Source organism: Dromiciops gliroides, chromosome 2, assembly GCF_019393635.1.
Source record: "Dromiciops gliroides isolate mDroGli1 chromosome 2, mDroGli1.pri, whole genome shotgun sequence".
Classification (NCBI taxonomy): Eukaryota; Metazoa; Chordata; class Mammalia; order Microbiotheria; family Microbiotheriidae; genus Dromiciops; species Dromiciops gliroides.
The window spans coordinates 145,621,419-145,649,384 of NC_057862.1; the positions used below are offsets into that span (position 1 = coordinate 145,621,419).

The 27,966-nt window shown below is 38.5% G+C and overlaps 1 protein-coding gene across 3 annotated transcripts in view; it reads left to right on the forward strand.

Moving 5' to 3' along the window:
* TLN2 (talin 2) overlaps nucleotides 1-27,966 on the forward strand; it is a 604,144-nt gene that overhangs the window by 320,652 nt on the left and 255,526 nt on the right. For all 3 annotated transcript variants that reach the window (XM_043982393.1, XM_043982391.1, XM_043982392.1), the window contains exon 4: nucleotides 19,143-19,314. In XM_043982393.1, the coding sequence (XP_043838328.1) occupies nucleotides 19,179-19,314 (136 nt within the window). In that variant the 5' untranslated portion in view covers nucleotides 19,143-19,178. The remainder of the gene's footprint in view (nucleotides 1-19,142; nucleotides 19,315-27,966) is intronic.

Genomic DNA, 27,966 nt, shown 5'->3' on the forward strand with positions numbered 1-27,966 from the left:
TCTACCTACTGCAGCACCTAGCTGCCCCATAAAGACATGTAGGTAAGAGATGCTATGTCCTGTATAGGGAAGAGCAAGTAGACCAGTCTGGCTTGGAACAGAGTGTATAAAGGAGAGGAAATTGAGATCCATCTGAAAAGGAAAGTCCCAGTAGTGAGGGCTTTAAATCCCAGGGAGAAAGGTTGTATTTTATCCTAAAGCCAATAGCAAGGAACTTTCTATGCAGAAAGAGTAATGTGGTCAGACCTGTGTTTTTAGCAATATAAATTTGGCATCTACATGGAGGATGGATTTGAGAGAGCCAAGAATGGAAAGAGAACCAAGTAGATGTCTGTTGCTGGAAGAGAAAATGATAGGTGCTATCTATAAACAAATATAATTATCCCTAATAATAGGGTATCCCTGGCATAGTTGATAAAGGGCTAGCCATGAGAAAGGATAACCTGAATTCTAACACATAAAGGCTTTGTGACTTTGGGCAAGTCCCTTTATCTCTCAGTAACTTGCCCAGGGTCATGGAGATATGTTTGTTTCAGAAGCAGGACTTTTTCTGGCTCCAAGATTGCTTTCTAATCTGATCTCACACTGCCTTTGATAGGGTAGAACTATATTACCACAACAAGAGGAATTGTGCGGCTCTTTTCCATAGGATAGTTTAGTAGCAAAATGAAAGAGGAGCGTTCTCCATTTTTAAAATCATACTCATGGTTCTAGCCTTCTAAGAATTTTTTTTGAAAAGTTGTTATTCAGATTGTTAAAATGTTTTTTTGAACGTTATCTTTTGTCTTTTCCTCCCTAAAGGAGGTGAGGAAGCTTGGTGACTTTGCTTCTTGTTTTCAACCCCTCCCAGTCTAATCCTATGAGCAAATGGCTTTGCCATTTCATTTCTTCAGATGGCCTGTGTCCAAGCAAGGACTTTCCTGAAATTCTTGTGGTTTTCACATTTTGGGGGGGGGGGGTGAAGCAATTGGGGTTAAGTGACTTGCCTGGGGTCACACAGCTAGTAAGTGTCAAGGGTCTGAGGTCAGATTTGAACTCACGTCCTCCTGAATCCAGGGTCAGTGCTCTATCTACTGTGCCACCTACCTGCCCCGTTTTTCACCTTTTATCTCTTTCGCAAAGTATATTATATTCCTCTCCCTCTCCCTGTCCCTTTCCTCTGTTTCTTATTAAAGGACTACACAACCTCTCCCACCTCCAGCTCACTCATATTGTCTGTCTCCCTGTAGTTTGGCATAACATTTGGAAACCTGATTGATAGTCGTCTAGCCTTAGCCTAAGGAGGTGGCTGTTGAACCATGTTAGAATGAAAAGTATCGAATAGCCTAGCTCTCCATCATTTGCTGGGCTTTTAAGGTGAAAGCATATTCCACTTAGAAATCTTTTCTAATGGGACAGTTGCTTCTTACAAGTCCCCACATGGGCAAAAGTGAGTGTGAGAAATTTAAAAACAAAATGAAACATTTTTTTCTTGCCTTTTTTTTTTCCTGCCCAAGGGGTGTGTCCATTTGAAATATATAAGTGAAAAATGTGAATTCATATGTGGACTGCTTTTCTGACCACAGTTTAGGCTGCATCTTTACCTATTTTAATCTTCTCTTTTACCTTTTACTTTTTATTCTTTCAAGGAAAAAGAAAAGCAACCTTCTGAATTTTCTCCCTAAGTAGCAGCCAGGAGTAAAATGAATAAAATAAGTTTGAGGGGAAAAAATACATCCTCTTCTCAATAATTCTCAGAAACTCAACAGTGATGTGGCAAAGTCTCTTTATTTCCTTCTCATGAGAAGGAGGCACCCTAGTGTACAGCTAGTGGGTGCCCAGAAAAGGGGCTCGCAGCCCCTGTTTTATACCCCAGTCCCTAACACAAATGGACCCTCCCCTTTTTCTTCACTGGCCCGATTACTCAAGGGTTACAATCTGCTTGAAAAACCTAGCTAATCACAATATTCCCACCCTCTTCCTTGTATGGGCATAACTCAGGAGTGGACCTTATACTTCCTTATATGGACACAACTGTGGAGTGGACCTTATTGAGACCAGGGCTCCTTGAACCATGTGATTTTGTTAACCTGAGGGGGAGGAGGGGATCTGAGACCTTTGTCCTACAAACAGGTCAGAAGCAGTATGACTGACTGTTATATCCACATTGAGAGGAGAGGACTACCCATTTCTCACAATAAGCTTATGACTATTTATTTCTAGGCTAGCCTGAATTGTTACTAGTTCAGTGATTTCACACAGGATACTTGTCTGAGAATAGACCCTACATATTTCTTGCAAGGAGAGATGTTTAATTGGCATAATCTTATTACGTTGTATTCCAGTCTTCTTATCCATCAATGACAACAGTTCTCTATATATTCAGTACAATTTCATTATAGAATTTCTTATGCCATGGATTTCCATACACTGTGTGTTAAATCATATCACTTAGTAACCACATTCAGAAAAATCACGATTCTACATATTTAGCCTATTAAAAATGTCAGTGTTGCCCTTTAATACATTTTTTTAATAAAGGAATTCTAATGTTTACTTAAGCCTTTCACCAGGTTCTGGACACTAAGCTTCTCAGATCAGCCTAAGATTGCATTAACTTTTTGGCTCCTAAATCATACTCTTGACTTAATCCCCTCTACCACATTCCTACTGGGAAGTCATCTCACCATAACCAGAAGACCTCCAATGAAAGCCAGTGCCAGTGCATACTTCTAATTATTGGGGTTCTTCCAAATCTTTACCCTCAATCCGATTCTTTGCATCTTATATCCATTACTCTTAATTCTGCCCTCTGAAGGGCATGTACACCAGAAAAGGCTTCTTTGGACAAGCCACTTAACTTTTCTGGGCCTCAGGTTTCTCATCTGTAAAATGAATGCATTAGACTAGGTCACTTCAGATGTCCCCTTAGCTCTAAATTGGATTCTGTGATCTGAAGGTTAATTCTTTTTACACATTACAGCTATTTAGACATTTCTCTCCACACTAAATTGAGTTTTTAATGAAGGGTTCTTACCTTTTTGTGTATGTAATGGACCCCTTCTCAGAGTAATATTTTTATTTTTTTATTTTTTTAGTGAGGCAATTGGGGTTAAGTGACTTGCCCAGGGTCACACAGCTAGTAAGTGTTAAGTGTCTGAGGCCGGATTTGAACTCAGGTACTCCTGACTCCAGGGCCGGTGCTCTATCCACTGCGCCACCTAGCTGCCCCCAGAGTAATATTTTTTTTTTTTTTTTTTTGCGCGGGGCAATGGGGGTTAAGTGACTTGCCCAGGGTCACACAGCTAGTAAGTGTCAAGTGTCTGAGGTCGGATTTGAACTCAGGTACTCCTGAATCCAGGGCCGGTGCTTTATCCACTGCGCCACCTAGCCGCCCCCTGGAGTAATATTTTTAAATGCACAAAATATATAAGATTATAAAGGAAGCCAATTATATTGAAAATCACCCATCAAAATACTAAAAGAACAAGTTGATAGACATTAGGTTAAGAATGCCTGCTTCAACCAACCTTAAACTAGTGTGGTATTAAGGCCTTGTTCCATGCTATGGGCCATCTTCTATGACTCTCCTGCTTTTCCATTCCTTTTCTCAAATGTAATACCCAGAATGAAGCATAATACTCCAGATGTCATTTAACTAGAGCAGGTTAAAGCAAGATTATAGCCCGGGGTGTTGGGGTCGGGAAGTACTGAGTTCAAATTTGGTTTCAGATGCTTACTAGCTTTATGGCCTTGGGCAAGTCACTCAAACCACTGTTTGCCTCCATTTTCCCATCTGTGAAACGGGTTCATGATATCACCTATCTCCCTGGGTTGTTTGTGAGGATCAAATGAGATAACATAGGTAAAGTACTTTGCAAATTATAAAGTACTATATAAATGAAAACTGTTATCATCTATTATTATTTTCACTTTTATGCTACCTTACAAAGGTGCTTTTAAAAACACTATTGGAGATAAAAGAATAAATAACTTAGATTTAAACATCCTTTTTTTGTACTACAGTGTTTTGGGGGTACTTGATAAATTTTAATGAAATGTTTAAAAAAAATCCATGACTCACATTGAACTTTCTGTTTAAATTATGCCAGATAGAACAGATAATTTCTGGCCTTCAATTATCCCATCTCTGAAATGGGTCTAGTTTGTCACCTTCTAGGCTCGATCATTTTCAAGCACTGACTTTGATGATTACAGTGACTAACTAAATAAACTAAACATTTAGGTTTAAATGAAAAGTTTAAATATCCCACAATGTAGTGATTTCCCATACATTTCTAGGCATTAGTCCTGACATGTTCATTTATCTTTGGTTTTATGTGGTGTATGACAGACTGATATCAGAGGATATTAGAACCTGAAAAATGCTCAAAATATCATCTGGTTCTAAGCAAGTAAAGTATTACTGTTCTCACTTCACAGCTGGACGAACTGAAGGCCATAAATTATCTAGACTGTCTGGCATAATTAAATAGAAAGTTTAATGTGAGTCAGAGATTTTTTTTTGTAAAGGCCTCATTAAAATGTATTGCCTACCCCCAAATGTACTAGGACAAAAAAGGTTGGCTAAATCTGAATTTACAGAAAATCAGAAGGCTGAATTTCAATTACCACCTGAATGAACTTTCATCACGTGATAAGGGCTTCTGATTTTCGGCCTTGTGATGTCTCCTGTGTTTTTTTATTTTATTTTATTTTTTTTGTTTTTGCCAGATTGAATTGAAGGCGTGTTTGTCAAATTTGCAGATGACACAAACCTACAAAGAAGTGCAAATGTACAGCATGACTGAATCAGGTTCCAAAAATTTTTTGACAGGCTAGAATGATAGGTCAAATCTAATAAGATACAATCTGATAAAAGTAATTTGGAAGTTCTACATTTGGGTTCAAAAAGTCACCTTCACAGTTACAGGATGGGGAGAGACCAGTTAAATAGCAGACTTCAAAAAAAGATCTTGAAATCACAAGCTAAATATGAATACAGAATACAACATGGCTATTTTAAGAGGCTCAGAGAGCTGAGTAAAGGAGGCAACTGGAAGGAAATAAGAATTTATTAAGCACCTACTATGTACCAGGCACTATGCTAAGTGCTTTACACTCAGTTGATTCTCACAACTACCCTGGGAAGTAGGTGATATTATGTTCTCTATTTTACAGAAGGGGAAACTGAGACAAACAGTTAAGTGACTTGCCCAGGACCATATATTACTAATTACTATCAAATAGATTTAATAGCTGAGGCTGAGAGGGTAATAACTATTAAGTGTCCTTGTCTGCAAAACTAAGGAGTTGGACTAGATGACCTTTGAGTTCAACTCTGAATCTATCATCTTGTGATCTTTTCATTTGCATTTGAATGTGATTTGATAAATATTTTTTTTCAGTTCCTGCTATGTGCCTACAGCTATACTGAGTTCTAGGGAAGATAGTCCCTGCTCTGAAGAAGCTTACAGTCTAATAGGGGAAAACAATACAACAAAGGAAGCCAAAAGGGGCCGGAGGAACATACCGTAGCACAGGTGTATATGATGATGATGGTGGAATCAAAACCAAGCAGAGCAGCTGGTCCTTAATGAAAAGATTGCTGGGGTTTTGAGCCTTCTATAAAGAAAGGCTGGGGCAGCTAGGTGGCGCAGTGGATAGAGCACTGGCCCTGGAGTCAGGAGTACCTGAGTTCAAATCCAGCCTCAGACACTTAACACTTACTAGCTGTGTGACCCTGGGCAAGTCACTTAAGCCCAATTGCCTCCCTAAAAAAAAAAAAAAAAAAAGAAAGGCAATGGAAGCGAATTTTTTTTGTTCCTCCCTCCAGCCCTCCAAGCAGAGGGGTAAAATCAACTGAAGGTACTGAAGGAGTTGTGAGCACCAAAGTTGAAGCAATTTCCTTGGTGATGGGCTTATTTTAGGGGGTGTGGGGGAAGGGAGCATGGTGGTGATGGTGGTGATAGTGATGATGATGGTGGTGGTGGTGATGATGGAATCAAACCAAGCAGAGCAACTGGTGGCAAATGAATTTGCTTTGTCATTTACAATCTCTTTGACATTGGATGAATTACAGTCCCTCTTGGCTTTAGTTTCTTTTAGTGTAAAACTATTGAGTTGGACAAGATAAGCTCTAAGATCCGTCCCAGCGCTAAATCTGTGATCCTATAAGACCTAAAACCTACCTTCTTGGCAGTCTTAACACATAAACTTAATGAGGGCAGTTAAATAAGCCCTTGGTCCAGGGACAGAAGCAGCAGCACAACCACAATCCCGCAGGTGGACATTAGCCAAGATACATTTAACCACAAAATGTTCTATCATTTCATGGTACACAAGGGGAAACCTGATTTTATTCATTCTCCCTAATGACTCATTTATTTATGCTCAGGGCATAATATTAACGACACTTACTGGGTGCTGCATTTGTGGTTGTTGACATGGTACACCAATACTGACCTTGATCCTCCAGCTCCCCTTTGCATCCCTAAGTTGGGGATAAATCCCAATTCTTATTTTCTTCCTTTCTGCTTCATATTTTCTGTTATGTTTTATGTTCGGGAACCAGTTTCATAGTAAAATAATTAAAAGGAGCAAATGGATATTAGGAATGGTTACAGCCATGGGATTTGAGAACTACAGGGAAATCTCGCTGCCAACAAATTTAGTTTAATGAAGCACCTCCTTACTTTATTAGTACTGGAGTTAACTTGTAGTTGTCCTCCCCTCTTCCTCAGTAGCATGTTGGACACCCTCAGATCTTAGGGGCTCATCTTCCAATCTCTTCTGTTTTATCATTTTAATACTGTCCATGGGGCTTTCCTGGCAAAGATACTCAAGTGACTTGCCATTTTCTTCTCTTTTTGTCAGAACTCTCCACAATGACTTGTGCACCCTGCATGACAGAGCTCATAGTTTCATTGGGCTGCAGAAGTTCTTCCGCCATGACAAGGCATGTTGCAAGAGGGGAAAACCTGTGTTTTAGAGTGATTTAACAAAATATGTAAAAATAATTTTTAAGAAATCCTTATTGACTCACTGATCAGCTGACTACAATTCAGGACCAAATTTAACAAGCCTAGTAATCCCTTTCCCCCAGATAGCCCACTGAATACTTAATGATTGCTATCATGTCTTCCCTAATCCTTCTCTTCACTAGGATAAACATCTCCCAATTCCTTTAATCAATACTCACTTGACATGGACCTTAGAACCATCACTATTTTGGATGTTTTCCTCTTACTATTCTCCAGCATATCTTATCTTTCTTTGACATAGACACAATACCTTAGATATGGTCTGCATATAATCAGAACACAAGCTTTGTAAATGAATGCTATGCTTCTTTTTATGTAGGCCAATGTTGTTTTAGCTTTTGGGGGGTCAGGGGATTGACATATCACTTTGTTGACTCATTCAGTTTTTTGTCCAAAAACCACCTTTAATCCTTTAACTTTTAGACAGACTTCTAGCCTGTCAAGATCTTTTTGGGTTCTGACTCTGTCATAGTCAATACAGATACTACTGGCTAAACTATATTTTTAGGACTTTGAAAATTTACTTATTCTTGGTGGATCAGGGGTGGGGCTAGAGAGATAGCTGGTTTAGAGTTATAGATGTTCCCACAGTCTGTGAGGTTGTCAAGTCAAGTCAACAAGTATTTGTTAAGCGATTACTATGTGGCAGGTACTGTGCTAATAAGTGAGGATACAAAAAGAAAAGAGGTCCCTCTCCTCAAGGAAAAGGGAGCTGAAGGGGTTTGGGGGTGAGGGGGGAAGGCAGGGAAAAGTACCTGCACAGGGGCATAATGGTGAAATCCACAGATTCTGAACCCTAGCTGAGAGAGGAATTCAAGATGGCTGGCCTGGGCCTTTTCTCAAAGTGGAGGATCTGGGAAAAGCTCACGAATGGGAATGTTGGTGGCCCTTCTTCTAAAAATGGATGTTCCAGAAAGGTATCTCTCAGGCATATAAAATAGGTTATAATCCTTTAATTAATTTTAATTTAATTAAATGTTTATCTTAGATTTTTGGTCTCTTCTCTAAACTTTTCATTTTTATTTCAGCAGTTTCCCCACTTATTACCAGGAAGAAAGGTTTGAGGGGTTTTGTTTGTTCATTTGTTTTTTTTCAATTTTCTTTACTGTTTCTCCTGATAATAACTTTCCTGCTTTTAGCTTTCTCCTTGCCAAAAATCTGCAGGGCTTTGTTTGAGAGACTGCAGTCCCGTTGTCCATATGCTACACTTCGTTTTACTCATGGATAGTCTTCAGTAAACATCCTTTCCTTGTCGCCTTTGGTTTTTGTTCATATGGATAGAGTGTGAAAAAATGAAATGGAGTAAGAATATGGACGATTTCCTTTCATTTTGCTAGGGCTGACAAAAAACATGTTCATGTTAAGTTAGACAAGAAACACTATTAGAATTCTATCTACTTATATTGAGCTCTGCCTCTTCAAATAGTGTTCTGCTATGTATTTCACCCATTAAGTTAATGTATCACTCCTCATGCCTGACCTTTAAGGGGAAAAAGTATTAATGAAAGACATTCTGTTCAATAACCAAATGACAAGGATTTTGGATTTGCTCTGGTAATTGGATTCTAGTAACGAAAAAAAAAAAAGGAGTGGTTGATGTTTGCAAGAAGCTCTGCATTTTTCAAAGCAGATAGCAGTATTAGTCATAGGAATAACAGGTATTCTTGGCAAACAGAAATAATCCCACTTCTAGGGAACTTCCTTTGTATATTTCAATAGCTTTACTGAGACAAATGAAACAAAAAATGATGGTGCCTTGTCAATTCTTGATTATTAAAGCCATAGAAAGGGAGCAGATAATTCAGAATGGCAGCTTATCCCGGAACTCTCTGCCTGCAGTTTGCAAATATCAGAATTATCAGGAAACCGGTAAGGAAAGCCTTCAAGATCTGAGTTTAGGGTTTGATAGATTCACTCACCTTATCTCCCATTATAGATGAACAGTGGGATTGCTGGAAAGGCAAAACTACTCTTAATTGTGTGGCACATAGAAATACAACAGCAGTGGAGGCAATAAGCTGTCCCTGGCAGAGAATACAGGGGAAAAAAGTGATCAGGGTTCAAAGGGAGAAACAAGTTGGGGGAGGAGTAATGACAGAGGGAGTAATTTTAGCCCAGAAACTCAAGACAAAAGTAATGAGGCAAACACTTCTGTCCTGGTGGGCTGGGCTGTTTGCCCTGAAGGATATTCCAATGATGCTGCATAGGAGGCTGGGAAGAGAGAAATGTGGAAGGCAAGTCATACATAGACTTTCCTTTGAGCCACAGGCATCTGGGGAAGACAGGCCTCCCAGCTATCCTTTCTGAACTCTCTGAATCTTATGTATTCTCTTGTCTTACATAGTTTATTTGACTCCCATGATTACCATTTTAAGAATTACTTTGTTGGGGCGGCTAGGTGGCGCAGTGGATTCAGGATTCACCAGCCCTGGATTCAGGAGTACCTGAGTTCAAATCCGGCCTCAGACACTTGATACTTACTAGCTGTGTGACCCTGGGCAAGTCGCAAGTCACTTAACCCCCATTGCTCCATGCAAAAAAAAAAAAAAGAATTACTTTGTTTAATATATTTGCTCACTCTCCTTGACTGATTATCTTTTGTGTAATGGGAGGGAGCTGGTCAGGTTGGTCAAGAGGAAGCTGACTGTGGGGAATGGCTAAACAAGCTGTGGTATATGATGGTGATGGAATATTATCGGGCTATAAGAAATGACAAGCAGGGTGATTTCAGAAAGGCCTGGAAAGACTTCTGTGAACGGATGTATAGTGTAGTGAGCAGAACCAGGAGAATGTTGTGCACAGAGACAGCAATATCGCATGATGAAGAACTGTGAATGACTTTATTATTCTCATTCATACGATGATCCAAGACAATCCCAAAGACTAGTGATGAAGCATACTATCCACTTCCAAAGAAAGAACTGATACTGATGGAACACAGACTGAAGCATGTTATTTTTCACTTCCATTCTTTTTTTCTTTTATTCAAATTTTCTTATGCAAAATGACCAATCTGGTTATGTTTTACATAATTGCACATGTATAGCCAGGCTATACCTGATTGCTTATTGCCTCAGGGAGTGGGGAGAGGAGGGAGGCAAGGAGGGATAAAATTTAGAACTCAAAACTTTAAATAAAAATGTTTATTAATATTATTTTTTAAAGAGCAAGCTGACTGTTATTTTATACTCCTAAAAGAGCATAGTACCCCTAGACTGCAAATATCTGATGTGTAACAGATACAAGTCTAGCCTAGTATCCTTCTTGGAGATAGGAAAATGGAAAAGTGAGATCCTAGTCACGAACCTCCTCCTCTACCCAAAGGTGCAGAGCTCTCCCACTACAGGGCAAGCCAGATCCCAGACCAGAAATCTCTAAACTAATCTCCACAACAAGGGCCGTGTGAGTGACCGTGGCTTGGTACAGTCTATCCTAAGGGGGCTTCCTGGTTTTCTGGTGTAGCATAGCCTTCTGATGGGACCAAAATTTCTGTCACCTGATTCTACATGGTGGATAAAAAAACGAAGGAAAGAAGAGGAAGAAAGTGGTGTTTAGAAGTTTATTTGATTTGATTTTATCAATCTATGAACAAATTCATTTTAACAAAGGACCTCCTTACTGTGTACAAGGGATCGAACTTGGTACTAAGGATAAAAAGATGCGACAATTACATATTCCCTGTCCTTTTGGAATTTACATGTAACTTAAAATCATAAGAAATATAAACTCATATGTGTAAGCAAGGTAGAATGTGATAAGCAAAGACAATCCAAACAAAGTATTCTAGGAAATTTCAGGAGCGAGAAACGTACGTGTGTGTGTGTGTGTGTGTGTGTGTGTGTGTCTGTCTGTGTGTCTGTGTGTGTCTGTCTGTCTGTGTGTCTGTTGGGGTGAGTTTGGAGTGGGCTTGGGGAATGCTGGGGATAAGAGGAAATTTCACCAAAGAAAGAAGGTAGCACACAAGCTGAACTTTGGAAACATCTCAAGTTCTTAGTAGGCAGAGTTGAGAAGGACCTGACTTCTGGCCATGATGTGCAGTCTACCAAAATGCAAAGACGGGAAGCAGCATGTTGAGTTTGAGTAATAGTTCCCATCAACCAGCTTGGTCAAAATATAGTGTATATGAGGGATGTATTATGAAATATCTGGACAAGTAGTTTGGAATTAGAATATGGATGACCTTAAATATCAGATTAAAGGGTGTGTATTTTATCCAGTAGGGAACCATGGAAGGTTTTTGAAGGCATTTGGAGTGTATAGGACTTTGCTTGGTTGGATGTGTACAAAGGTTTGAGTAGATATTACACATATACTAGGAACTTGAAGAGGATGCAAAGTTAGTGTTGGGAGTAAGGCTGGGGAAGGATAATGTCCTAAGTGTAACAATTTGGTTTCATTATTTAAATAGTGAATTTCACTAAAAATTATCTGTAAAAATAATACTAATCCAACTATCTGTCATAAGATTTGAGGGGAAGAGGATTACTTCCAGCTAAAGTGCTTAAAGGGTGCTTCTTTGGAAAGCTGGGATCTGAATAGGTTCTTGAAATATGGGTAGAATTTGCATAGGTAGAGAGGAGGAGCCAGACATTTTAGGTAGAAATGGGGGCAAGTTTGGGCAAAGGGGCAGAAGTAGAAAACATGAGGCATAATTTTAGCAATCATCCACTCTTAATTTTAGAGAAATTGTTTTCAGAGGCCCAGAGATTCTATAGCTTGTGACTTTGGACTTCATCAAATTCTCTTTCTCTAGGGGAAGCTGGGTAGCACAGGGGATGGAACAGGGAGTTCATTTAGAGCACTAGAAGATAAGTCAGCTAAGATTGTTTAGAATCATCATATTGGAAGGCTTTGAATACCAAGACAGTGCTCCTTAACTTGATTTCTGTGAGTTTTTAAAATGCTCTTTGTTCTAAAAATTAGCCCTTGGCAAAGTTATAAAGGAATATTAAACTTCTGTTCTTCTTTCACAGGCTCTCAATTTTCCCAACCCCCACCCCTGCCCCCCTTGCCCCACTGTCACTTCAACCCTACTCTAGAGCTGTCTTTCTACTAGGCTCTTATCAAAATATGCCCATCATATGTCTTTTTTTGTAGGAATGAATTTTCAGTTGTAATTTTGGAAGATTTAATAAATATATTGACCCAAAGTGTCAGTAGCTGATGAGGTTTACTGCTTGCCTTCCCAAATATATTTTCATTTAAGCGGGAATAAAAAATTAATAACCCTAATAAATGTCTCCAATCATAGAATATTAATTAGTGAAGGGAGCTTCTTGGTAGTATAGAGGGTATATTTTGGGAGTGGGTGGGATGGGTTGGTGCGGAGATGAAAGTTAAGATACACTCCCCCAAGTCTTCAAAGGACACATTGACAGCCTTCTCTCTACTTAGTGTTGTGGAATGGAGAGATCACTTGATGACTAAGAGAGAGTAGAGATCTTTCTGGTTCCATCTGTGATATGAAGAGGTTGGACTTAATTTTGTAACTTTTCTGATTTAATATTTTTATTTTCCCCCCAATCACATGCAAAACCAATCTTTAACATTTGGGTTTTTTAAAAAAATTCGAATTCTAAATTTTCTCCCTCTCCCCCCTTCCTCCCTGATTGAGAAGGCAATTTGATATAGATTATACATCTGCACTCATGCAAAACAATTAATTCTGTAACTTTCAAGTTCCTGTTACCTCCACAATTCTAAGTTTCCAAAATACTGATCCAACCCTCTTGTCTTTCTTAGCATGCAGAAATGCTGATAGTGCTGATTACAGTAAAAATCAGGAGTTACCAAACATTGCTTTTTCCTTTTGTTGTTCTTTTGTTTTCTTTAACCTTTCCATTTATTCATAGGCCCCTTTTCAGATCTTCCATTGTTAAGGCCTATAGTATTTGGTGATCAGTAGGCTTGGTAGAAGTTTGAACAACTAGGTACTGGCTACTCATTGTTCCCATTTCCCTTTGAGGAAAGTGAAAGCTGCCTCAAGTTTTTGAGCAAATAACAAAAATACAGGAAATCCCCACTTTAAAAAAAGCTCGACTTAACAAAAACCCAATAAAACAGTCACATAGTAGAAAAGCCAAGAAGATTGTATATGAAACTGTAAATCTCTATTGTGTATAGCTTACTTTTCTTTAAAAAATATACTTTTGGTTGGGGCAGCTGGCCTTGGAGTCAGGAGTACCCGAGTTCAAATCTGGCCTCAGACACTTAACACTTAACACTTACTAGCTGTGTGACCCTGGGCAAGTCACTTAACCCCAATTGCCTCACTAAAAATATATATACTTTTGGGGCAGCTAGGTGACACAGTAGATAGAGCACCAGCCCTGGATTCAGGAGGACCTGAGTTCAAATCTGGCCTCAGACACTTGACACTTACTAGCTGTGTGACCCTGGGCAAGTCACTTAACCCCCATTGCCCTGCAAAAAAACCCAACAAAAACAAACAAACAAAAAAATTAATTTCTTGGGGCAGCTAGGTGGCGCAGAGTGTGTGTGTGTGTGTGTGTGTGTGTGTGTGTGTGTGTTCCAATTTATTTAATAAATTTAACACGTAACTTTCATAGCTTTCCTGCTTGTCTGTGATTCTTTTTGGTCTTCTTTCTATCCTCTCATAATTAAAAAAAGAAAAAGTTTTCAGTTACCCTCTCTTGTTCTGCTCCCCTCTCTGTTTCACCATATCCCTGTTCCCCTTTTCCTTTATAGCTTCCTTTCTTTCCCCTCCTCCAAATTACCCAAAAACCCCCCCAAAATCCTTATAATAAATATACATAGAAAAGAGAAACACCCCCACATGGACTATGTCTCAAGTTGTATGTATTTCTCTACAGCTTTATTCCATCACATCTCTGCCAGGAGATGGATAACATGCTTCATCATTGAACCTCTGGTATCATGGTTGGTTATTGCCGTTGTTAAGTCTTTTAAAGTCATTTTTCTGTACCATATTGTTATTGTGTGAATTGTTCTCCTGGTTCTGCTTGCTCTATGCTGGATCACTTCATATACATTTTCTCAGATTGTCCTGAAGCTGACTCTTTTGTTATTTCTTACAGTGAAATAATATTCTCTTCCATTCATATATCATCATTTGTTCAAACATTTAATGTAGACAGGTCCTAATGACAAATGACAAATAAAACACACCTCACTTTAAGGTGGTTTGCTAGAAGCTTGCCCTTTTAGAGAGTCCCTGGATGTACGATGGTGGGAGTCGGCAAAAATGCCAAATAATAGTCCTTTTCAAATCTTACTAAAAACAAAGATTCAACTACTGGTATAAAGAGGGGTGCAGGCAAGATTTTCTCAACTGTTCATTCCTGTAACTTTTGAGGGCAAGAATGGTTTCGTTTTTGGCTCTTTATACCCTGTGCCTATTTTAGTTCTTAGACCTTAGCGGGTGCTTGATTAAAAGTTTGGATTGTGGCAATGGTTATTACTATTCCTTATGATATTTGGGAATACTTCATACATATGTATACACACATATGAGGTTTTTTTAATCAAACAAGATATTTTATATAACTATTAATACTGACATGAATACTGCTAAATTCAGCAGCACAGACCATTAATATATTCTAAGGTACTGATGGATTGTTCTACATACTAACTACAAAAGGAATTAGAGAATGAATTATGGTGGCTATCTCCTATCTCCAAAGCTTTCTGTGAAGAAGTAGGACTTCAAATGGATACAGAAGAATAGATAGATGTTAGGTCATTGGAGGAATAAAGGCAAGGAAAATACTATGCTGCCAAGGGAGAGGAGTCTTGTATCTTCATGGATACAATTTCACTTGCAGTGATAGTTTAAATTTATCAGCTAGCAGTTCTGAAAAGATCTTGCGGTTTGAGTAGATTGCAAGATCAATAGGAGTCTGCAGCTAGATGTGGCACCACAAAAATGCTAATGCGATCATTGGCTGCACTGAGTGTAATAAGAGGGTGGAAGGGGTGTTACCATCGAATTGTTTCCTGATGCTGTCACTGCTCAGTTCTGGGCACCAGAGTTTAAGAAATTAATAAACCGGAGAGTGTCAGGATGAAGGAAGTCAGAATGATGATGGGCATGGGAAAAAAGAAGATTCAAGAGAGACGTTATAATAGGGCTGCCACGTTGAGAGGGGTTTAAACTAGTTCTGAGAAGAGATGGTGGTATCAGAGGAGAGGAGTGACTTGATGTGGGTCACCCAGCCAATCAATATGTGTCAACTTCAGCTCAGGTATCCTTGCCTCTGGGACCAGCTCTTGATCCACTGTATGATAATGTGCCCTCACAAGAGTTCACATTCATTTAATGGGAATTCAAATTTAATTTCTTTGTTTCAGAAGGCTTTAGCTAAATGTACTTTCTTTTTAAATGATCAGTACATTCCTTAAAGTGGAACCCAATCATCATACGTTATGAGTATGACATATGAAGGAGAGGAACTATGTAACCTAGAAAAGAAAAGCCTGAAACTATGGCGGTAGATGGAGATGAGAGTGTAAGTGTGGGTGGGAACCTAATGTTGTTGTTGAGTTGTTCAGTCATGCCCTACTCTTTGTGATCCCATTTGGGGTTTTCTTAGCAGAGATATAGGAGTGGTTTGCCATTTCCTTCTCCAGTTCATTTAACAGATGAAGAACTGAGGCAAAAAAGGTTAAGTGATTTGTCCAGGGTCACCCAGCTAGGAAGTGTCTGAGGCCAGATTTGAACTCAGGAAGATGAGTCTTCCTGAATTCAGGTGTGGCGCTTTTTGGGGGGGGGGGGCAATGAGGGTTAAGTGACTTGCCCAGGGTCACACAGCTAATAAGTGTCAAGTGTCTGAGGCTGGATTTGAACTCAGGTTCTCCTGAATCCAAGACCAGTGCTTTATCCACTGTACCACCTAGCTGCCCTATGACACTCTTATCCACTGTACTACCTAGCCCCCCTGGACCCAAATAGTATTTGATGGTCATGTGGAGGAAGTGGGGAAGGGAAGGGAATGAGCATTTTTAGAGCCTCTGCTCTGTTACAGGCTGTGTGTTAAGCCCTTTATCTCATTTGATCTTTACAACAACCCTAAGAGGCAGGTGCTATTATTATCCTCCTTTTACAGTTGAAGAAACTAAGGCAGATAGAGGTAAAGTGACTTGCTCAGATCACAGAGCTAGTAAGTGGGTGAGGCCAGATTTCAGCTCAGGTCTTCCTGACTCCAGGCTCAACACTCTATTCACTGTATCACTTAGCAACCCGTGTCAATTAGTCAATTAATTACATTTCTAAAACCTAGGTTTAACCATGTCATACTCCTCCATTGTGACTGCTTTTTACCTCTAAGGAAAAAACCTAAATCCCCCAGCCTACCATTTAAATGTCTCCCACAGCCTGGCTCCAACCTAGTTTTCTAGTCTCGTTTCATACAAGCATACCTTAGCTATACTGGCCTACTAAACTTGGCTCAAACTCAACATTCCCTCTCCCTTCTCCATGATTACGAAAAGGTTGACCCTCTTGCCTGGAGTACACCTCCTCCCTGAGAGATTCAATTCAGTGACAACTTCCTATGGAAAGCCTTCTCCCCCATATGTTAGTGCTTGTTCTTCTAGCTACCCTTCTCTATTTCCCCTAGAGGGAAGGGGCTGTTTGATTTTGGAGTTGGAATCCTCAGTGCCTACAACAGTGTTTTGCACAGTGGTGGTGGTGGTGGTGGTGGTGGAGGGTGGTGGTGGTGGTAGTAGTAGTAGTAGTAGTAGTAGTAGTAATGGTAAGCAGGCATTTAATAAGTGGAATCTAATACAGGCTGAACGACTAGATACCCGAGAATGTTGAGAAGAGCTTGTTTTACGGGTATAGGCTGGATGAGATGTCTTCTGAGATTCCTGCCAACTCCCAGAATCTATTTGGGGGAAATGACATGAATAACTTAAATCACTCTGTCGTGTTTTAAGTTGATTTAGGCTCTACTAAATTAATTCAGCATTGGGCAGATATTTACTGAAGAGGCTTCTTGTGTTTTGAACAATGTATTTTGACAGTTTTCAAGTAAATAATTTCTGTAGTTTTCAGAATAAATTCGTGTAAAGCATAGGCTATCATGATTTTAAATTGGCCAGCCTCAATGACTGTTTTAAATATTCCTATTTTGCACAGTGAGATAGTGCTTTTTAAAAAGCTTTTATTTATCCAAATGGCAGTCATGTTTGACTGCTCATAACAAACAAGTTATCAAACATACTAATAAACATGAATCTTAGTATTTTGACTCTTAATGATTCAGGGACTAATTATCCAATTAGCGAATTATCTTGCTCTCACTGACTTCTGACAATTTCATTGCCTACTAATATCTTTATCAAAGTGTAAAATAGTAGGAAAAAAGTGAACTTGATAAATCTTTTCCACTACTTTCTAGGTTGTTGTTCAGTTATTTTTTCAATTGTGTCCTACTTGTCGTGACCCTATTTAGGGTTTTCTTGGCAAAGATATAGAGTGGTTTGTCATTTTCTTCTCCAGCTCATTTGACAGATGAGGAAACTGAGGCAAACAAGGTTAAGTGACTTATCCAAGGGCACACAGCTAGTAAATGTCCCAGGCCAGATTTGAGCTTAGGAAGATGAGTCTTCCCAAATCCAGGCATGGTATTCTTTCCATTGTGTCACTTAGCTGTTCTTCCTAGGAGTTTTTTAAACTTGAAGCAAACATAAACTATTCAATAAAAAGTGGTTTTGATTTATCCATGGATTTATATTATTTATGCTAGTCCCGCATCTCATTTAAGCATTAACCATAATGTACTTTTCTCTGTACAGAAATTATCCCACTTACCATCAGAAGAACATTGGGAATATATGGGTAGTGAGACCTCCACACTCTCTGGTTCTCATTGAGGCCAGTGTCGTGCATTTATTGGAGTCTACAAAATAAAGCAACTATCTCAATGACAATACTACTAATAACAAACATTTTTATAGTGCTTTAAAGTCTGCAAAATGCATTCTATATTACCTAATTTGATCCACTTAGCCATCCTACAAATTAGAACAAACTACTGATTTGCTAAACCCTGAATTAACTTGTTCAAAAATAAAAGAAATTATCTCATGAATCAGTTCAAATCAGGGCCAAATCTATTTCTGAATCTGTTCAGCTGGAAGAAAACCCAAACATGAACTTTGGTTCATGCACCAAACATGAATTGTTTTTAGCCCTTGGAGGGAACTGAAATTAGGTGACCCATTTTGGAGTCAAGTCTCTGACACCGCCTCAACAACAACAACCAACAACAACCAACAACCACAACCACAACAACAACCACCACCACCACAACCACCACAACAACCACAACCACAACCACCACCACCACCACCACCACCAATAATATCAACATATATTCAATATCTCAGTTGTCCAAGACAATGGCAGTGTGGCATGGGAGTTTTTAAATCTTGTCTCTGATACTACCTAACTGAATCACCTAATCACTCTGAGCCTTTGGTTTTTTATCTTTAAAATGCAGATAACAATGCCTTTAGCACCATTTACCTCCAAGGGTGGCTTTGAGAGTCACATGAGATAAGATGATGCAAAAAACCCTAAAGCCCTAGAAAAATGGAAATGATTATTTCAAGGAGGTTACCCCCATTTGATCTTCATAACAACCCTGTAAAAGCAGGCAGGGAAGATATTATTAGCCTCATTTCTGTGGTGTAAAACTCAATGAAAGATGAATGATTTGGAGGTTTCGTTTATAATAAAATCATAACTAATATTTCAATAGTATTAAAGTTTATTAAACATTATATATGCATATGCCATATATTTTATTATGCATTAAATCATATATTATTAATATAAATAATACAGATAATATTTACACAGATTATTTATATTATAAATGCATATATAATGTTTTGCTATTATTACCTCCATTTTACAGATGAGGAAATTGAGGCTGAGGTTAAGTGACTTGCCTAGAGTCTCACAGCTAATAAGTAAGTATCTGAGACCAGATTTGACTCCAGACCCAGTGCTCTGTGCATTTTGATGCTATCTAGCTGCCTCCTGAGCCCATCTGCTATGTCATGCTGTGTCTTTTAGGTTAACAAATGTTCTAAAAATCCTAATGGGCATTTTTTTATGTTCTTCAGCCATTCTGAGGGGGAGCCTTCAAATCACCTAGAAAAATGGTGGCCTTGTCATTAAAGATCTGTGTCCGCCACTGCAATGTAGTGAAGACTATGCAGTTTGAACCATCCACAGCAGTGTATGATGCATGCCGAGTCATTCGGGAGCGGGTCCCTGAGGCACAAACTGGACAAGGTAAGTGCTAAGTTAATATCTAAATTTTCCTAGAGCACTACTGCTAACTCTATTTCTAGATAAGAAGTCACTTTTGGGTAACTCTACAAGCTCTACAAGGTTTGCAAAGTCCTTTTATTCAGAATATCTTTGTGATGCAAATATTGCAAGTATTTTTTTGATGAGGAAACTGAAGTTCAGATAAATTAATTGCCTATGGTCACATTGCTAGTAACTCTTAGAATCAAATTTCCAACCCAAGTTTCCCTGTCTCCAAATTCTGCTCTCAGATACCTGCTAGATAGTTTCACCTGGATATCCCTCTAATCATTTCAAACTTGATGTGTCCCTAACAAATTTATTATCTTTTTTCAAAAAAGACTTCTTTCAATTTCCCTATTTTTTATTGATGTCTACCATTCTGTGATGTACAAAAAGTTCGAGACATAGTTAATTAATCATTTTCATAATTAATTATTAATTAATCATGTTATTAATTATGCTAATAGATAATAAAAGAGGTCAATGGCACTCTTGAATGCCAAAGACCCTTCATGGAACCCATGTAATGCTTACACCCCTTGTAAGAGTGAGTATTCCTGAAGGTGGCAATCAACTCTGATTGGTTAACAATTAATGAGAGAGTGAATATTATAATGAATGTAATATTATAATGGCTTACTCTAATGAGGAACTGGGGGATATGACTGATCAATCAGTCTTAGACAAAGAGACTTATCTCTTATCCTTGCCTAGAGCAACCTAGACAAAAGGGGGTCCACCTCTACTCAGATCTGGCTGACTAAAACATGGTGGGCTGGATTTCACCAGACTAGAAGTTTTCCTAGTGTGGTGAGTCTGCCTAAGATTTTATCTATCAGTCCTGCCCTTCAAAGGCCGACTGTATAGCTTACAGGAAATGAGGAAACAGGAGGGGGGCAGGGGGCAGGGAACCTTAGTCCTAATTCAATAATTGGTTATTTAAAAAAGAGAGAGAAATGATCATTTCTCTCAATTCTTTGTCTCCCAGGCATGAAATCTCATTGCCTGTTGTTGACTCTTTCTCCTTTATCTTTCATTCAATTACCAGTCACATTCAATTCATCATCAGTGGTATCTCTTAGAATATTCTTTCCCTTCTCCCTACTCATAGCACCATCTTCTCTTACATGTAATATTGTAATAGACTCTGAATTGGTCTTCTTACCCCTCCCCATTTCTATATTCTAATCCATTCATAATAATAGCTAACATTGATGTACTTCCCCCTATGTACCAGGTTCTATGCTAAGCACTTTACAAACATGATCTCATTTGATACTCATAACCCTAGAAAGTAAGTGCTATTATTATTCCTATTTTACAGATGAAGAAACTGAGGCAGACAGTGGCTAAGGGTCACACAAGTAGTAAGTGGCTATGATGAATTTGAACTCAGGGCCAGATGTCTAACCACTGTACCTCCTAGCTGCTATTTGTCACAAAGATGTCAAAGTAATTTTCCCAATGGGTGTCTGACCATATCAACATCTTAGGCCGAGCCCTCCATAATTATTCTCCAATATGCCTTTTCAAGTAGTTTACTCCATTTCCTTTTACCTAGCTATTGTTATAAAAATGTATCAGTCACTTTAAAAAGTGGTAGATATAAGTTGCTGTTATTTATATTATTACCTACATACAGTGCAAGGATGGTAATAGGGAAATAATTAGAAAGATTTAAAGTGACCCCACATGGCATTGGTAGTGCATAGTTGTAGTCCCCAGTGCTGGGTAAACTGAGTTAAAAGTTAAAGGTTAGAGGGGCAGCTAGGTGGCACAGTGGATAAAGCACTGGCCCTGGATTCAGGAGTACCTGAGTTCAAATCCAACCTTAGACACTTGACACTTATTAGCTGTGTGACCCTGGGCAAGTTACTTAACCCCCATTGCCCTGCCAAAAAAAAAAAAAAAGTTAAAGGTTATAAACTTGCTACAGCTCTGAACTCCCAGCAGTTGACAAGCTAGTCAGATATCCATGCTGAGTATAAACTAAGGAGGGGTGAACCAAGCCAGAACAAAGAAATGGAGCAAGTTAAACTTCTTTGACAATCAGTGTTGAAATTAGCTTTGAGTGTCCACTGCACCTCCAGCCTGGGTGAGATTGGGACACCCATTTTCTATACCACCACAACCACCCACACCCTGCCCCCCCACTTACCTCCCACAAGAAAAACTTTAAGATTCTATACAAATGTGGCCCAATTATTATTGTAACCATTTCTTTATTTTTCTCGATGGGTAAAACCACGGTATCATATTTAACAGCTGTTACATGACAGCTTTTGACAGTCTGCTCAGTTTTCTTGCTATAAACACAGCACACATGAACTTAGCAGACATCATATCAAGATTCTGAAACCATGAAAATCACCACTTCAAATTCCTTCCTAAAGGGATGCCAGTTGTCAAAAGACAGAACTGTACGATGCTATTTTTCTTGGCTCTCAAAGCCAAGAAATTTATGTTATTACAAACTGTATGTAAGACCATACTTGTTTGAACTATTGCCGTACTAATATTTTTCAAGTTAATTTCTTGGAAGTTGTGTTTGTAATTGATTTTGACATGGTTATCAGATTAGTACATTTATTATTTATATTAGTTAATTGATCACCATTATCAATATTTTAGGAGATACTTATCTACTCTAAATTATGCGCTCGAATCCCTAGAGTAATTTTTGATCCTTTTTCTGTCCTCATTCTTCTCCAGATACAATCAGTTGCCAAAGCCTTATGATTTCAGTATTTAAATACTTCGAGAGATCTTTGACCTCACTGGTGCACTCCCTCCAGTGGTGATGATAATAAATAATTAATTAATTCATCTCCAGTCCAGTTCTTGTCTATATCCTCTCATCAGCCCTACAAAGAAAATTATTTTCAATTCTTTCACTGTTTCTTTTTTTTGGGGGGGGGGAGTAGTCAGGGTTAAGTGACTTGTCCAGGGACCCATAGTGTCCAAGGCTGGATTTGAACTCAGGTCTTCCTGACTCCAGGACTGGTACTGTATCCACTGTATCACCTAGCTGCCCCCTTTGCACTATTTTTTTTCACATGCATAGCCCTGAAGCACTGAAGCTGTTCATCTACAGCTCCCCTCTTCTGACCTTCCCTTTACTTCTTCCTATCTTCTTCTCTGATCATACATTTCCTGGATGATATATTTTATGCAAATTACTGCAATCTACATAATAGTTGTCAGTTTCATATCTAATTGATTTCTTCTGTTCAATGTTGTATATGTAAATGCTTGTTTTTAATGTGTTGAATTCAAGATAACTTAGATTATTGCATAGAAGTCATTGTTGGTAATGTTTTACACCTCTTATACCCACCATTCATCTCTCAGTTGTCCTTTTAGTTACCTGAAATTTTTCTTTTTCTTTTTTTTTTGTGACGCAATTGGGGTTAAGTGACTTGCCCAGGGTCACACAGCTAGTAAGTGTCAAGTGTCTGAGGCTGGATTTGAACTCAGGTCCTCCTGACTCCAGAGCTGGTGCTCTATCCACTGTGCCACCTAGTTGCCCCAATTTTTATTTTTCTGAGCTTGTTGTAAATCATGGTTTATAGCCATATGGCATCAGTGGAAGAATATTAGTGTTTTTCAGATGGATTTTTTAAAATAAGGAAACAGCTTGGGATCACTAAAATCACTACATAATTTCCTAATTACTATCTGTTCCATGCTCTTCCTCCTATTCAATTCTGAGCCTAGCTTATTGCTTGTTTGCAGTATTTCACCAAGATAGTTGTACTGATGAATTTAACTCAGTGCACTTCCCATTCAGCTGTATGTCATAATCTTGGTGTAGTGGCCATTCTTTTGAGTCATCATGAATTGTATGTTGTTCTTTGGGATTTAAGAAAAGCAGAATGTACAATATCATTAACAAACAGTAGCACCTGGGGTTCCTCATTGTCTTTAGGCAATTCTTACTGTTGGACCCTGTGCAAGACCCCATCCTTGCTGAACATTTCACTCCATTTTACAATTCTGATTGTCAAAGTATCCTTGGGTAAAGTTGCATCTGTGGCTTTACCTATTAAGGAATATTGTATGGTATAATAGCAAATAACCCGAAGATCTTAGATTTTGGGTCCCTTTCAGTCAATTGTTTGACTGTGAAAATCTGTTGTAGAATTTTTTTTTTAAAGAAGCTAGCCTCTTCTTTCTCCTACTTTGAGTAAGTATGCTTTTGATGCCTGTGTAGATCATTTTTTTCTTACAAAGATTTTATACAAATTAGGAAGCAGACAGTATGAATTGGTATTAATTTTCTTCTTAATCTTTTGGGTTGGGGAAAACTTTTATGCTATCAGTGCATTTTTCCCTAATCATTTATTATTTTACCCTCTTCGAGATATCATAAAAATGATCTCTCTTTGCTTTCAAAAATTGTGTCACCTAAAGCATGACTCTCTTCCTCTCATTCTTGGTCTGGTCTAGCCACTCTTTCCTTTTTCATTTCATTAAATATCATTGTTAATGCTTCATATGGCACATCAAAGACTGAGATATTCAAGTCCAAATGTAGTTGTTGGACTTATCAGAGACTATGAAAATAGGTCCCTATGGAAACACTGCTTGACATGACTATTTTTGTTTATTGTTCCACTTTCATCTATTAATGCTCTTGATTAGTCATCTCTCATATCAAACTTTCTCAAGATTAATTGACCATTTAGCTACCATTTGCTATTTTGTAAGACATGATTTTGTGAGCTCATGATCTTCTACCATCTCCCTTTAAAACATTTTATCAATGAATTTATTGCCTGTTTTTCTACTTATCAGGGAGATAAAATGTTTGCTTACTGTGGTGGGTTTGGGGCTCTTTTTTTACCTTGTTTTGATTGCCTTACATCAGCTAAACTTCTGTAGGGAATGGTTATAATCCGTGTCCATGTCTTTTCCTCCGTTCATTTCCCCTTTCTTCACTCGCAGTAAGTCACGTTGGAGAGTTTGTCATAGTATTCTCAAATTTATCCTTTTGAATGACAGATATGGTAAAAATCTGATTGCATTCTGTACTATGACTCCCATATTGTTAGATGGTCACTTCCTGTCAATATTCATCCAGTTAAAAAAATGTTTTTTGGTAGTGTTTGGTACTTAACCATGTTTTCACCTCTTCTGGAAGAATCAATTTATTATATATATGTATGAGATTAAAAAGCCTTTGTTCTCTTTTTTAATCCTGAACCATATTTCTATTGTATTTTCTACCCTCCTTATGCCTCCCTTTGCATTTAATACAAGTGTATATGTGTATGTATATACAGAGATAGAGACAGTCAAGACACTAGGTTTGGAGAAACTTAGAAAAAACATTTTAACATTTTTTTTTTCAGGGCAAAAAATGAGGGTCAAGTGACTTTCCCAGGGTCACACAGCTAGTAAGTGTCAAGTATTGGAGGCCGGATTTGAACTCTGGTCCTCTTGAATCCAGGGCCAGTACACCACCTAGCTGCCCTAGAACTTAGAAATTTAATGAAGACTATAACCATCTCCCACAAATTTTAGTTCATCAACTTTTATATATATATATATATATATATATATATATATTTTAGTTTCTCATATCTTCTTGATTGCCTTGTAGGGAAGGTACTAATAGTACTAATATCCTCTTTGATTTTTTCCCCCAGTTACTTTATATCTTATCCCTTTTCAGATATCTTGAAAATTGATCCAATGCTTTCAAAATCATTTTACCTCCGGCAGAGATCTCTTCTTCCTATCCCTAATCTGTTTTAACTTCCTCTTTTTCTTTTCCTAAGGGCTACAAGGCAAAATGACCAAGTGTTCTATTTAAGCATAATACAAGCTCCCATTGCCTTGCTTCGACACCCAGATTCAGCTTCCCTTCACAGTTATGCCTCACCCTACTTCTTTAATGTCTTTTATTTCTTCCCTCTCTAATCACTTAGTCACCAACCTAGTTATGGCCTCTCACCTTTTATCTGAGCTACTATTTTACCTTCCTAACTATTCTCCCTGTGTGCAGTATCTCCACTTTCCAATCCACTCTTCCCACACCTCTGCCAAATTAATCTTCCTAATGCATAGTTCTGTCACCTCTCTGCCCACAAACCTTCACTGGATTGCTATTACCTCAAAGATAGCATACAAACTCTTTTGCTTGGCAAGAATAGTATACAGTCTGTGTAGTCTGGGTCAGATTTGCATTTTTAACCCTATCTTTTTCTTCTTCTTTTCATAGCTATGCCTTCCAGCCAAAGTATTCCCTGATTTCTTCCTGTTCTTTCCTTATTCTGTGCTAAAAATGTTTATTTCTAGACTGTTTATTCAAGTTCACTAGCTATTTTGTATAAATGTTTGGGTTTGTTGTTGTTTTTAAAGAAACTGTTTCTACAGAAATTCCTCTTCGTGCAGATCTAGTCCCTGGATCCAAAATCTCTGAACCTCAGTTATTTGATTTATGGTCTTAAAAGGTTGTAAGACACATTTTCCACACCTTGAAGGCTAATTCCCTGCCAACTTGGGGGCTTTTCATTTCCAAGCCTTGAGATTTAAAAGCATAATGAGAGGAGGGAAAAAAAGAAAAACTAAAGCAAGTGGGGTTCCTAATTTACATGATGATCCATGGGCTCTCTAGTTTCAATTAGTAATGAAAAATTGACATGTTACTACTTTTTAAAAAATAACATTTAAATATCATGAAACCCCAAGAAGGGCTAAACTGATAAAAATTATCTTTGTTCTTAATGACAACCAGAGAAATAACGATCTTCTTGAAGTTAAAAGCAATGAGAGATTTTTTGTACACATCAAAATTTGGGTTGTACAGTGTATATAATGTCCAAATAAGCAGTAACGACTTTCACTATGATTTATAGAGTGGCCCCTAGGTTATTGTTGTTTAGTTTAAGGAGTTATTTGGCAGCTAGGTGGTGTAATGAATAAGAGTGCCAAGCATAGAGTCAGACCTCAGGCACTGACTAGCTTGTGATGCTGGACAAGTCACTTAACCCTGTTTACCTCATCTCTCTCTCTCTCTCTCTCCCCCCCCCTCCCGCACCCACGCCCCCTCAGTCTTCCTTTCTGGGGGTCTAATATCTCCCTGACACCATCTCTTTTCTGAACATTTCTGTCTTCTGTCTGACTCATTTTTTTCTTTTTTCTTTTTCTGGGGTCAGATTACTGTCTAGCTTTAGTGGAAGCATTAAACATTTAAGGAACCAGCATTTGCCAGTTTCAGAGGTATAAGAGACTCTCAACCTCACTTGTGTCTCCTATGCTCATTTCTAAAGGGGTACCTATAGCCTCTTTGGAACCACAATCAATTTCTTCCCCTTTACTTTGGTAAATTTATGCTCTTTTAGAAAAGGTCTGGCTTATGGAATAAATTAAGAATTGAATTTTGTAGGTTCCTTTAAATCATTCTCTCTGAGGACATCAGTATACATATAACAGTCCTGGGGAGGTGGGACAATGGGAAGATGATTGAAGGTTTAATCCTAACCTCTGCCTGGGTTCTCTTGGAGTGTTATTTATACTTGCTGAACCAATCTTGCCTGAAACAAATAGACTTCCTTAGGATTTTTCCCAGCCACTTATCTTACTCTCTTGTATGGTTATAATCCACCTTTCCCATATAAAGTTAGACATTTCATTCACTACATTAGGTGACCTGTTATTCATTGTCTACTAAGTGCAAAGTATTGTATTGGACTGCAGTGGAGAGATGAAGTTTAGGTAAGACCTAGTCACTACCCTTGGTCGAATTTGAAGTCTATCGGTTGATAAGATTATACCTAACTGTGATATATAATATTGCATAAGTTCATGAGGGAGATTCAAACAAAACATCCAAGGTCCAAGGGAGAAGATACTTACTGACCAGGGGGAATCTAAGAAGGCTTCATGAATTTTGCAGGGAGATTGGCATTTGAATTGGGTTCTAAAGGATGGGGAAAGAGGATAAAAGAAGAATGCATCTTTGCCCTAGGAGAATGTGAGCAAAGGGAGGTGGGGGAGAGTGTGAGGAGACTACAGATATGTTCATTTTGTCTGGATCATGTGAAGGGGAGTCATTTGAGACAAGATTGTAAAGGTATGGTGACACTAGGTTGTTGAGGGCTTTGAATGCCAAGCAAAAGATTTTAAACTTAGTAAGAAATCACTGAAGATACTTAGAATGGTGATATGGGGGCAGCTAGGTGGTGCAGTGGATAGAGCACTGGCCCTGAAGTCAGGAGGACCTGAGTTCAAATCTGGCCTCAAACACTTAACACTTTACTAGCTGTGTGACCGTGGGCAAGTCACTTAACCCCAATTGCCTCACTTTAAAAAAAAAAGGATGGTGATATGACCAAATTTATGCAAAAGAAAGCTTAGCCTTGAAGTAGTTTGCAAGACTGATTGGAGAAGCAAAGGACCGAGAGGCTGTGTCAGTGGTCCTGTTAGGGATGAGGGCCAACTTCAGTCAGTGAGATCGGACTGTTTTGTCTCTTAGGTTTCCCCCAATGTTAAACATAACTTTTCAGCCTTAGTGACTTAATGAAACATAATCTTATTTGGGTTTATTACTTCGACAGCTCAGCTCTTATGCCTCCTGATCTGCTTTAGTATTGAATACAGCTTGTGTTGTCATCAAAAGACCCT